The sequence below is a fragment of the Salmo salar genome, chromosome 07 (assembly GCF_965601325.2).
Source record: "Salmo salar chromosome 07, fSalSal1, whole genome shotgun sequence".
NCBI lineage: Eukaryota > Metazoa > Chordata > Actinopteri > Salmoniformes > Salmonidae > Salmo > Salmo salar.
Window position 1 is genome coordinate 44,157,129 of NC_138297.1, and position 11,485 is coordinate 44,168,613.

The 11,485-nt window shown below is 43.1% G+C and overlaps 1 protein-coding gene across 1 annotated transcript; it reads left to right on the forward strand.

Moving 5' to 3' along the window:
- The first annotated feature begins 1,505 nt into the window (after window positions 1–1,505).
- LOC106609200 (transmembrane protein 229A) lies at window positions 1,506–6,824 on the forward strand. The gene has a single exon (XM_082977656.1). It carries the CDS (start codon window positions 1,666–1,668, stop codon window positions 2,686–2,688), a length of 1,023 nt encoding a protein of 340 aa, XP_082833782.1. The 5' UTR covers window positions 1,506–1,665; the 3' UTR covers window positions 2,689–6,824.
- Window positions 6,825–11,485: the final 4,661 nt, after the last annotated feature.

Below are 11,485 nucleotides of genomic sequence, written 5' to 3' on the forward strand. Positions count from 1 at the left end.
GTTTGACAAATAACATTGCAGCTGCAGATGAGAGTCTGCATTTATCCAGTCAACGCATCCTTAACATCTGATCCAAGACACCTGTGTCTCCTTTGTGCCAGTGGGTGTTTATATCACAGTAATATCACATTAAAAGCAGTGCCCAGTATGCTGTTTATACCTCAGTAATAGCAGGCTATATGTCCCAGAGAGAGACATTTGAACACACTGAGTTAACATAACTTATGGAGCAGAGGCTTGTGGGAAACATAGTTACCTAGGAAACTGAGAGATCCTGAACATGACACTGTCCCAAAATACTGTCTCAGACTAAACTGCAGTAGCCGAGGTTATTCTATCTTTCTAGGTCAGGATTTGTATAGTGGTACATTAGGCAACAGACAGATTTACAGTAGGGTATATTAATTAGGGCATTATGCAGGGACTACAGACATACAGGCCTAGGGCTACTGTGAGACCACATCGCTCAATTATGTTTATCAAAAGTATTCAAATGATCAATTCATAATAAGGCCTATGGGCTAGCAGGTCATTATAAATCGATGACAGATGCTTGTTTGACATTTCAGATGGTCACATGACCGTTAGACCAGTGGGATGTTACGTCACTACTCACTACTGTATAGTTTAGTAGCGTCATATGTGGACCGTGCGTTTTTCTGCGCTATCACGCCCCCTCCGACGCGCTCAATTATTCTCTCTTCTGGCTGCCCACAGAGAGGAAGAGGCGAAGCGAGAGGGTTTACTCTGCCCAAAATCTGTCCATGAAAGTAAGTGAGAAATGTTTGCATGGCGGTCAATGAGTGTGAAATTTGGTCAACAGAAAATGTAATTGGTAATTTGCTACATGAGGCTTATTTGGTCTAATATACGTTTTATAATGGTTAGGTTGTTGTTACAAATGCACTGATATAAGTGGACACACGTGGCATTTCGGCAACTTTGAAAATAAATAACACTTTATCACAGAGTTTCAAAACCCAGACGCGGAATGCGTGAGAAACAGATCAAGAAGACCAGGCTGGGGTTTGAGAAGTCGATGACAGAAGTGAAAATGTTTCTTTAGTTGTTCATTTTCTAAAGAAATCTAAAGTCACAACCTAGATTCGAGCCAATGTCTTAAGTAATTGAACATGTTATTACTCCAACCATGTGAAAGTGACAAACTGACACATTGAAATGTTCATCAAAAACTCTATATAGGAAGAGTGCCTTTGATTTGCACATGCCCAGTTCAGCGCGATACGATCAATTGACCAGATGACATATTTCTGAGCATGAGTTTCGCTAGCCAACGTCACCACGACATTACCTGCAAGCGTGATCTGAGATTTCTATTGGAGACGCAGTTTCTTCCGATCTTCATACCTGCAGGCCTACTGTCTTTGACTTTTGTCAAAACCCCCTCTCGTTGGCTAGAATGGTCCCACCTGATCTCGCCTCCTCCCACCTGCCTTCCATCTTTGAGGACATGTATTTCCATTGTTAAAGCGGTCACTCGACTATCTTATCAATATAATAGAAAATCTTTGCTGTGGATCAGGCGCTGTCAGGTGCAAAGCTGCTAATGACACTGCCGCAGCTCCGTTAAAAGTACAGAATGTGCCACGAACGAAGAACAGGAGCTGCTCTCTGATTCTCTCCGAGGAGAGAGAGAGATCAACCATGGCCAGCTGGCGGAGAGAGAGCCCGCGGAGCCGGGCAGGACAGGGAGGTAGCAGCCTGAGAGCAGCGAGGAAGCCCCGGCAGAAAGATCCATCCAGCGAGGTAGGGGACGCGGGCGAATCAATGACAGAGCTGCCACAATTGTTACGGCTTTATTTCTATGGAATGCACGGTGTCACTTTGGATATTCTCCTGTCGTCGGCACAGGGGCTTTTGGCTGACAGCGACCCCAAACTGTTTGGCTTTTCCTCCCCGTACCTCTGCATCATGCATTCGCTGACCCATTTCTTGCTGGAAAAAATATATTCGCAAAAGAAGTGCTTTCAAGGACGCCCAGTAGTTTTTCACCTTGTTTTCTATCCCTCTGTGTACATCGGGTTGCAGATCCTGATTGGGAATATTAACACGCTGACCGAGCACGTTAGAATAGTCTCTGCCACTCATCTCGTAGTTCACTACCTACTGTCCCTGTACTTCACCCAAGTATTCCACAAGGGGCTTGCGCGGCTGCGCTACCACTGCCCCGGTAAACGGACCGAGTCTACCCCGGCAGAGCGCACCCTGGAGTCGCTGCCTAATAACGGTCTGCCCGATGTTGTGCGATTCCTCTTTTTTGGAATGCACGGCTTCCTGGACGAGATCATTTTTACCTCGATATTCAACCTTGTGGAGAAATTGGACCGGACCATGAGCGGCCACACGTCCCTGTGGTCCTTCCTGATGTACGGGAGCTGCAGCTTCGTGGTAGAGAAACTCTACCTTCATTTACGCTTCAGACGGGGCTGGAGCACCTGGAGGCGGCTCCCCATCTATATCTGCTTCATCTACACCTGGGAGTTCTGTTGGGGGCTGGCGCTACGGCAGTACGGCGCATGCTCATGGGACTATTCCCACTATCCATTCAACTTCATGGGCCTGATCACGCTCCTCTACCTGCCCGGATGGGTCTGCATCAGTCTCTACCAGGATATTCTGTCCAACGTTCTGCTGCGCGTGGTAGTGTGTGCCAAAGACGAGGAGTGAGGGCACTCAGGGCAGGGCGCTGGCATCAACGTCTGCCCTGTGTCCAGGAAGAAAAAAAAACTGTATTATAGGCCTAGGCCACATTTGATTTAGGAACTATTGATACTAATACAAATAAAGAAGAGGACATTTAAGACGATCAGTGGTGTACCCGCACTTTGTAAAATAATGTGTATTTCCCCAGTGGAAATGTGGTATTGATGTAGCTGTTTAGACAGCCTCTTTTATCAGTGATTCTAAGGAATAGCCTATCAATTTGTTACAGGTAGCCTAAACACACAGGCATGCCTTGCCTGGCATGTGATGACACATAGACATGCCTTCTGCTCTGATGACAACTGCCATTTCTATCTTTGATGCAGATGAAACAATATTTTACATTTTACACTTCACTTGCTTGCTCATGACTTTAGAGCTGTGAATTATTTCCTAAACTATATTGACAAAGTCAGCCATATGCATGGCGGCACCATTTGACTTGATGGGTCTCTTCAATCCCAGAGCATGCTTTGAACTCATTTCTGCGTGGCTGCATATGCACATTGGTGATCACTTAATTGCTTAAATCGTATTAACTTTAAAAAAATGCATGACATTTGGAAATAAAATAGGTTCTAAAAAGTTACAAAATGTACGTAGCATGAGATGTAATCGAACAGAATAGAACGGGTTGTGGACCGAATTAATTTCACTGTGAATATTGTTCTGAACCAAACCTTAACCTTACTGTGTTGGAGTGCCTTTCTGAGTAAACCTACAGACAGCTGGACTAAAGACAATCTGAACTACACTGTGGGCCAGTTTCCCCCTAGTCGTGGCTGACCTAAAAAGGAAGCTCAATGGGGAATTGAAAGTGCTTTTTAGTCTACAACTATAGGCTTAATCTGGGTCATGTAAACAGACAATGTGTGCCAGTCAGACGGACCCTGAGGATCAGATTTAACCTTCTCCCTTCTTTACATAGGGACATCTCCCAAATTGAACTACACTGTGGGCCAGTTTCACCCTAGTCCTGGCTGAACAAAAAACAAAGCTCAGTGGGGAATCTCCAGCCCCAGGCTGGTTTACCTAATGTTTATAAAGCAGCGGAGCATGCGTCAGCGTTTTATGGTTTACACTCTTGATTGATCTGGAGTGGGCAATATCAGGAGTCAGCAGACCTCGGTTCAAATACTACTTGAAATCTTTCAAGCACTTTCACTGTTTGTTTTCTCCTTCCTGGAGTGCCAGATGGGCAGGGTTTGAATGTTTGTGACTATTCAATAGGTTCCACACCAGGAAAGCTCAATCAAGCCTAGCAAAAGTATTTGAAATGATTTCAAAATAGTATTTGAATCCAGGTCTGGGAGTCAGGTATAATTACTTGGGATCAACCTCCATGTATAGAGAGCCGTTTGGCATCGATCTTTCTGCCTGTTTTATTTCCTTGTTTGCACTTGTACCACACGGTAAAGTCTCATGTTCTCCCTGAGGGACCAAACACATACAGTATGTGTGAATACCTGGCACTGTGACTTCACTAGCAACCTGTTCCAACATTATACTCTTTGGAAAGTCCTTTTGGAAACGTATAGTTTTAGCTCTACTGATTTTATGATTCTCTAGCATGTTTTTAATGCATTTTACTGCCTGCTGTCGTCAGTCCTGGGGATTCCATGAAACTAAGGTTGGAGGTAACTGAAAGCTGGTAATACTGATGAGTAATACTAGTGCAGGGAAAAATATCTTCTAACATAATGTTATTGAAATATTTCAACTTTTACACATGTTGATTTTTGTCAGATGATTGCCTCTGCAAACAAACAATACCTACCACTCTTCTGGAGACTCACACTGGACTGATTGAAATAACAACATTATTTTCCTTGTGGTTTGTCATTTCAACATGGTGGGCTTTTGTTGTGGACGATGCAAAAGAAGGATACACATGGGCCAACAGTTACTGCCTCAGTGATGATGAATAGGACCAGGAGTTTCTTTCCTGGTTACAGTGCCTTGCAAAAGTATTCACCCCCCTTGGCGTTTTTCCTATTTTGTTGCATTACAACCTGTAATTTAAATTCATTTTTATTTGGATTTCATGTAATGGACATACACAAAATAGTCCAAATTGGTGAAGTGAAATGAAAAAAATGACTTGTTTCAAAAAGTCTAAAAAATAAAAAACGGAAAGGTGGTGTGTGCATATGTATTCACCCCCTTTGCTTTGAAGCCCCTAAATAAGATCTGGTGCAACCAATTACCTTCAGAAGTCACATAATTAGTTAAATAAAGTCCACCTGTGTGCAATCTGTCACATGATCTGTCACATGATCTCATTGTATATATACACCTGTTCTGAAAGGCCCCAGAGTCTGCAACACCACTAAGCAAGGGGCACCACCAAGCAAGCGGCACCATGAAGACCAAGGAGCTCTCCAAACAGGTCAGGGAAAAAGTTTTGGAGACGTACATATCAGGGTTGGGTTTTAAATAAATATCTGAAACTTTGAGCATCCCACAGAACACCATTAAATCCATTATTTAAAAAATGGAAAGAATATGGCACCACAACAAACCTACCAAGAGAGGGCCGCCCACCAAAACTCACGGACCAGACAAGGAGGGCAATAATCAGAGAGGCAACAAAGAGATCAAAGATAACCCTGAAGGAGATGCAAAGCTCCACAGCAGAGATTGGAGTATTTGTCCATAGGACCACTTTAAGCCGTACACTTCACAGAGCTGGGCTTTACGGAAGAGTGGCCAGAAAAAAAAGCCATTGCTTAAAGAATAAAATAAGCCAATACGTTTGGGGAGACTCCCCAAACATATGGAAGAAGGTACTCTGGTCAGATAAGACTCAAATTTAGCTTTTTGGCCATCAAGGAAAACGCTATGTCTGGTGCAAGCCCAACATCTCTCATCACTCCGAGAACACCATCCCCACAGTGAAGCATGTTGGTTGCAGCATCATGCTGTGGGGGTGTTTTTCATCGGCAGGGACTGGGAAACTGGTCAGAATTGAAGGAATGATGGATGGCGCTAAATACACGGAAATTCTTGAGGGAAACCTGTTTCAGTGTTCCAGAGATTTGAGACTGGGACGGAGGTTCGCCTTCCAGCAGGACAATGACCCTAAGCATACTGCTAAAGCAACAGTCGAGTGGTTTAAGGGGAAACATTTAAATGTATTGGATAGGCCTAGTCAAAGCCCAGACCTTAATCCAATTGAGAATCTGTGGTATGGCTTAAAGATTGCTGTACACCAGCGGAACCCATCCAACTTGAAGGAGCTGGAGCTGTTTTGACTTGAAGAATGGGCAAAAATCCCAGTGGCTAGATGTGCCAAGCTTATAGAGACATACCCCAAGAGACTTGCAGCTGTAATTGCTGCAAAAGGTGCCTCTACAAAGTATTGACTCTGGGGGGGTGAATAGTTATGCTCACTCAAGTTTTCCATTTTCTTGTCTTATTTCTTGTCTGTTGCACAATAAAAAATATTTTGAATCTTCAAAGTGGTAGGCATGTTGTATAAATCAAATGATACAAACCCCCCCCAAAAAATGATTTTAATTCCAGGTTGTAAGGCAACAAAATAGGAAAAATGCCAAGGGGGGTGAATACTTTCACAAGCCACTGTTTGTGGTTGGGGAGAACCTCCGGTCCCCGATAAAGTTTATATGATATGAACCATACAATAACTTTTCTTTTAAAAATGGAGGTTTGGAAATCATTGATCAACTGTATTTAATAATACAGAACAATCATGTACTATATAGCTCACAATGAGTAAGTAAAATCATGTTTATTCTTGCTAAAGTATGTCCATAGTGGAATTGAATTGAATCAATCACTGGATGGAAATAGTGTAGCCTGCATACTGTACATTACTTATAACTACATTAAATCTCAAAGAATTCCATGTTGAACCACCAAGGTTGTCCCAGTTCATGTTGTCTTGATTGACATCGTGTTCTCACTAAATTGCTTGTATTTACAGGTTGTCTGTGCTTCTCTCAGATCAGCTTCATAGGATAATTGAGCAATGTCATAAAAACAACTGAAAATGCCTGATCTTTACAGGAAACCGCACCTCAAATATATAAAGTCAACACTGCTCTGTGACTGCATCAAGAGATGCTAAATTACTCTTATCTGTGCCTGGTGTCAGATTGATTCTGCATGAGATGCAGAGATGATGAGTCTGGTTTTTCCACCTCTGCACTGTGTGTGTGTGTGTGTGTGTGTGTGTGTGTGTGTGTGTGTGTGTGTGTGTGTGTGTGTGTGTGTGTGTGTGTGTGTGTGTGTTTAGGCAAGGTTACCCATGGAAACTTGTCAAGGAGACCATTCAGCGAGGTTGGAGTGGGTTAGAGGGGTAAGAAGAGCTGGACTGTTACTGTAGAGACCTGTTATTTATGTCCCCATCTATCTGATACCCAGGGACACAGCACCACCAGCCAATCTGGTTGGCCATAAACATCTAGGGACAACACTGGCTTATCTAATTGGCCGCATGACTCCCATCATTCACTTCTCCTTCTGGACTCATTATCTCCCCGCATACTTCGTCTATTTGTTAGAACAGTAGAACACTGACACTTACACAGCATTTAGTGTTGATGTTTACTGCTTCACTCCTGGCTCTCTGAGGTATCACTTCTCTGTTTCCAGTTATAACACCCGCACACACTCAAACTCTTAATAGGGTTGTGGGCCTAACTTCAGAAGTCTGGCTAAAATTCAAGGTAATTCTCTACAGAGTAAAGCAGGCTAACGCTTAAATGTCAAATGTCTACAGTAATCTACTTTAATGCTTAATAAGGCTTTGGGCTCTACCGTGGTCCCCCCCTTCCCCTCGAGTTTCAAGAAGGGGTGAAGACGGTCTCCAAAGCAAGACAGGAGTCATCCACAAACACAAGGTTTACTATTATTAGGGCAGGGTAAGGAAAACCTCATATTACACTTTTGGCCATTTACTTTCATTACAGTCATTCACAATGAGTGGAGAATAAACTATTAGCACCTCTGGTCAATGTCAACTAATACAATATTTATAATAACAGCTCTAATAGGTGCCTGTCTTCACAACATCAACATTGTGAGGGTCAGTAGTGCAATAGACAACCAATGACACCGTAAATACTCACAGAGACAGAGAGTCACGTTTTTTATTTACACATACACTCAAATGATATACAAATAACTACAGGAAAAAATGTTGTCACAGATAAACCATCTCTACTTGCAATCAACTCTTCTTTGTTCCTGTCACAGCATGTCAATGTCTTTAGGCTATTTCCTGCTGAATGGAATCAGTAGACGTATGGCGCGTCATCATTACTGCAATGTGAACTTTATTAAGGCACAGACAAAACAGCGACCTGAAACACCCAGGTTGTACTGTACTGCATGGTATACACTATAATTTGTCCTTATGCGCAATCAACAAACTTATAGTCAACATATCACCCGAAACCATCATCTGCATGAGCCGTTCAAGTACTTACCTCTGATTATTATTACAGTGTTATTATGAAGGTCAAACCAGAGACTTGTGCCACCTTGTGTATGTCACACAGAACACAGTCCAGTTGATCCATCCATCAGTGTTTGTGTTTTTTTCAAGTTCTCTTTAATGGTCGATTGTTCTATATCAGCGATCACTTTATTCAGTGTCTTAGTTTTGTCAGACAGACCCTGATGCTTCAGTCTAAACACCAGTGCTTTAGACAGGTGTATGGGCAGCTTGGGGGAACATGTCCATCCTGCATAGCATTGACAGGTGAACCTCCTGGAGAAGAGAGTCAGGTAAGCCAGACTGGGAGTCCCCAGGACCATATACGTGCCCCTGGCCCAGAGGATACGGAAGTTCCCTGAGGACAGGTGGAGGTAGTGGTCCGACTCGTAGTGCTTCCGGACGCAGCGCCCGTTCCCCTGGCACAGGAAGTTGGTGCACAGCTGGGCGGTGGCAGTCACATTGTTGACGTAGGGGTTGAGCGTGGTGGTGAGGTACGAGGAAAGAGCTTCACAAGACGCCTGTTGAGAGAGAGAAAGTTGGAGGAAATGATAACGCTTCATGTTTATGTGTAGTGCTGAGGTACGCCTAGTGAGCCTCACAGGATGCCTCTGGGAAGGGAGGGTGGAGGGAGGGAACAATACATCAAAGAAAGTTTGAGTGGATTCATATGTGCTGGAGTAGTATTCTATTTATGGTAATATTCTATTCATGGTGAGAATACTTTTTTTCTGCTTTTGAATAGTTTTGTTTCTTAAAACAATATTATGTGTCTCAAATGGCACCCTAAAAATGTCAGTGGTATTTTGCGTTCGATGTGATTGGGGAGTATCACCTTGAGTGTGTATGTGTGTCAGAAGCCTTGTTTATAGCTGACTCTAGCATGCGGCCTTTGTTCTGATCTTGTCTAAATTTTGATTTTGCCCACATTTTCAGAACTATGTGAGGCTTTGGTATTAACATGTATTAACATGTGACTCATATCCGTCCATTGTGTCCTCACTGTGAACAGATTTCCTGGTCTCTCCTGGTTTCCTGGTCCCTCCCTGTATGCATATTTATTTATTTTAAGATACATATTGATGCCATAAGTTAGTGATGCCACCTGTCAATGATTTTAGAAGGCAGGATAAGGATGATTTAAATGGTTTCACTGTCCAGATCCATGTACACTTGTAAGGAGGAGGTGAGGGCACTCGGAGTGTGGTGTCAGGAAAACAACCTCTCACTCAACGTCAACAAAACACAGGAGATGATTGTGGACTCCAGGAAACAGCAAAAGGCGCCCCCCCCCCCCCCCCCCCCCCCCCCCCCATACACATCGACGGAACAGCAGTGGAGAAGGTGGAAAGTTTTAAGTTCCTCGGCGTAGACATCACCGACCAACTGATAAAATGGTCCACCCACACAGACAGTGTGGTGAAGAAGGCGCAGCAGCGCCTCTTCAAACTCAGGAGGCTGAAGAAATTTGTCTTGTCACCTAAAATCCTCACAAACTTTTACAGATGCACAATTGAGAGCATCTTGTCGGGCTGTATCACCGCCTGGTACGGCAACTGAACCGCCCACAACCACAAGGCTCTCCAGAGGTTGGTGCGGTCTGCACAATGCATCACCGGGGGCAAACTACCTGCCCTCCAGGACACCTACAGCACCCGATGTCACAGGAAAGCCAAAAAGATCATCAAGGACAACAACCACCCGAGCCACTGCGTGTTCACCCCACTACAATCCAGAAGGCGAGGTCAGTATAGGTGCATCAAAGCTGGGATCGAGAAACTGAAAACAGCTTCTATCTCAAGGCCATCAAACTGTTAAACAGCCATCACTGACACAGAGAGGCTACTGCCTACATACAGACTCAAAATCATTGGCCACTTTAATAAATGGATCACTAGTCACTTTAATAATGCCACTTTAGTAATGTTTACATATCTTGCATTACTCCTCTCATATGTATATACTGTATTCTATACCATCTATTGCATTTTGCCTATGCCGCTCGGTCATCGCTCATCCATATATTTATATGTACATATTCTTATTCCATCCGTTTAGTTAGATTTGCGTGTATTCGGTAGTTGTTGTGGAATTGTTAGATATTACTGCACTGTTGGAACTAGAAGCCCAAGCATTTTGCTACACTCGCATTAACATCTGCTAACCATGTGTATGTGACCAATACAATTTAATTTGATTTGATTTGAGGTGGTGAGGAGGGGGTGAGGAAGATCTGATCACAGTCAGATCACAATGCATCTTTTGATTGTCTACATACAGTACACCTGTCTGAAAATGTGGGCACCATCAGGATGTGGACAAGATCAGGACAAAGGATCCATGTTAGAACCAGGTATAAACAGGGCTAGAGTATCACCTAACCTTGTCATCGTAGTTGGCACTGGCCCCCCACAGCATGGCTCCTGAGGCCCCCACAGCAGCACTCTCCCTGATGGTGCTGACAAGGTCCCCCTGGAGAACATCGCACAGAGTTTGAAGGTAGGCCTTGAAACATATCTACAGGTACACCTCCAATTGACTCAAATGATGTCAATTAGCCTATCAGAAGCTTCTAAAGCCATGACATCATTTTCTGGAATTTTCCAAGCTGTTTAAAGGCACAGTTAACTTAGTGAATGTAAACTTCTGACCCCCTGGAATTGTGATACAGTGAAATAATCTGTCTGTAAACAATTGTTGGAAAAATTACTTGTGTCATGCACAAAGTAGATGTCCTAACTGACTTGCCATAACTATAGTTTGTTAACAAAACATTTGTGGAGTGGTTGAAAAAAACGACTCCAACGTAAGTGTATGTAAAATTCCGACTTCAACTGTATATACTGTACACATTTACAGATGGCTGTTTGTCTTAGTCATTTGGAACTTGTAGTCATTTGGAACTTGTAGTCATTTAGAACTTGTAGTCATTTAGAACATACAGTCATTTGGAACTTGTAGTCATTTGGAACTTGTAGTCATTTAGAACTTGTAGTCATTTGGAACTTGTAGTCATTTGGAACTTGTAGTCATTTGGAACTTGTAGTCATTTGGAACTTGTAGTCATTTGGAACTTGTAGTCATTTAGAACGTGTAGTCATTTAGAACTTGTAGTCATTTGGAACTTGTAGTCATTTAGAACTTTCATTCTACATACATTTATTTGTTTCACGGAGAGATTTGTATCATCTCAACAATCTTCTTGCAAACAATTTTCAGTCCCTTTCCCCATATGCTTAAATGAACCTCCTTGTCTAAAGGTTGTTGCCATGTCAGAATGCTGGCTATAGCTGCTGAGTG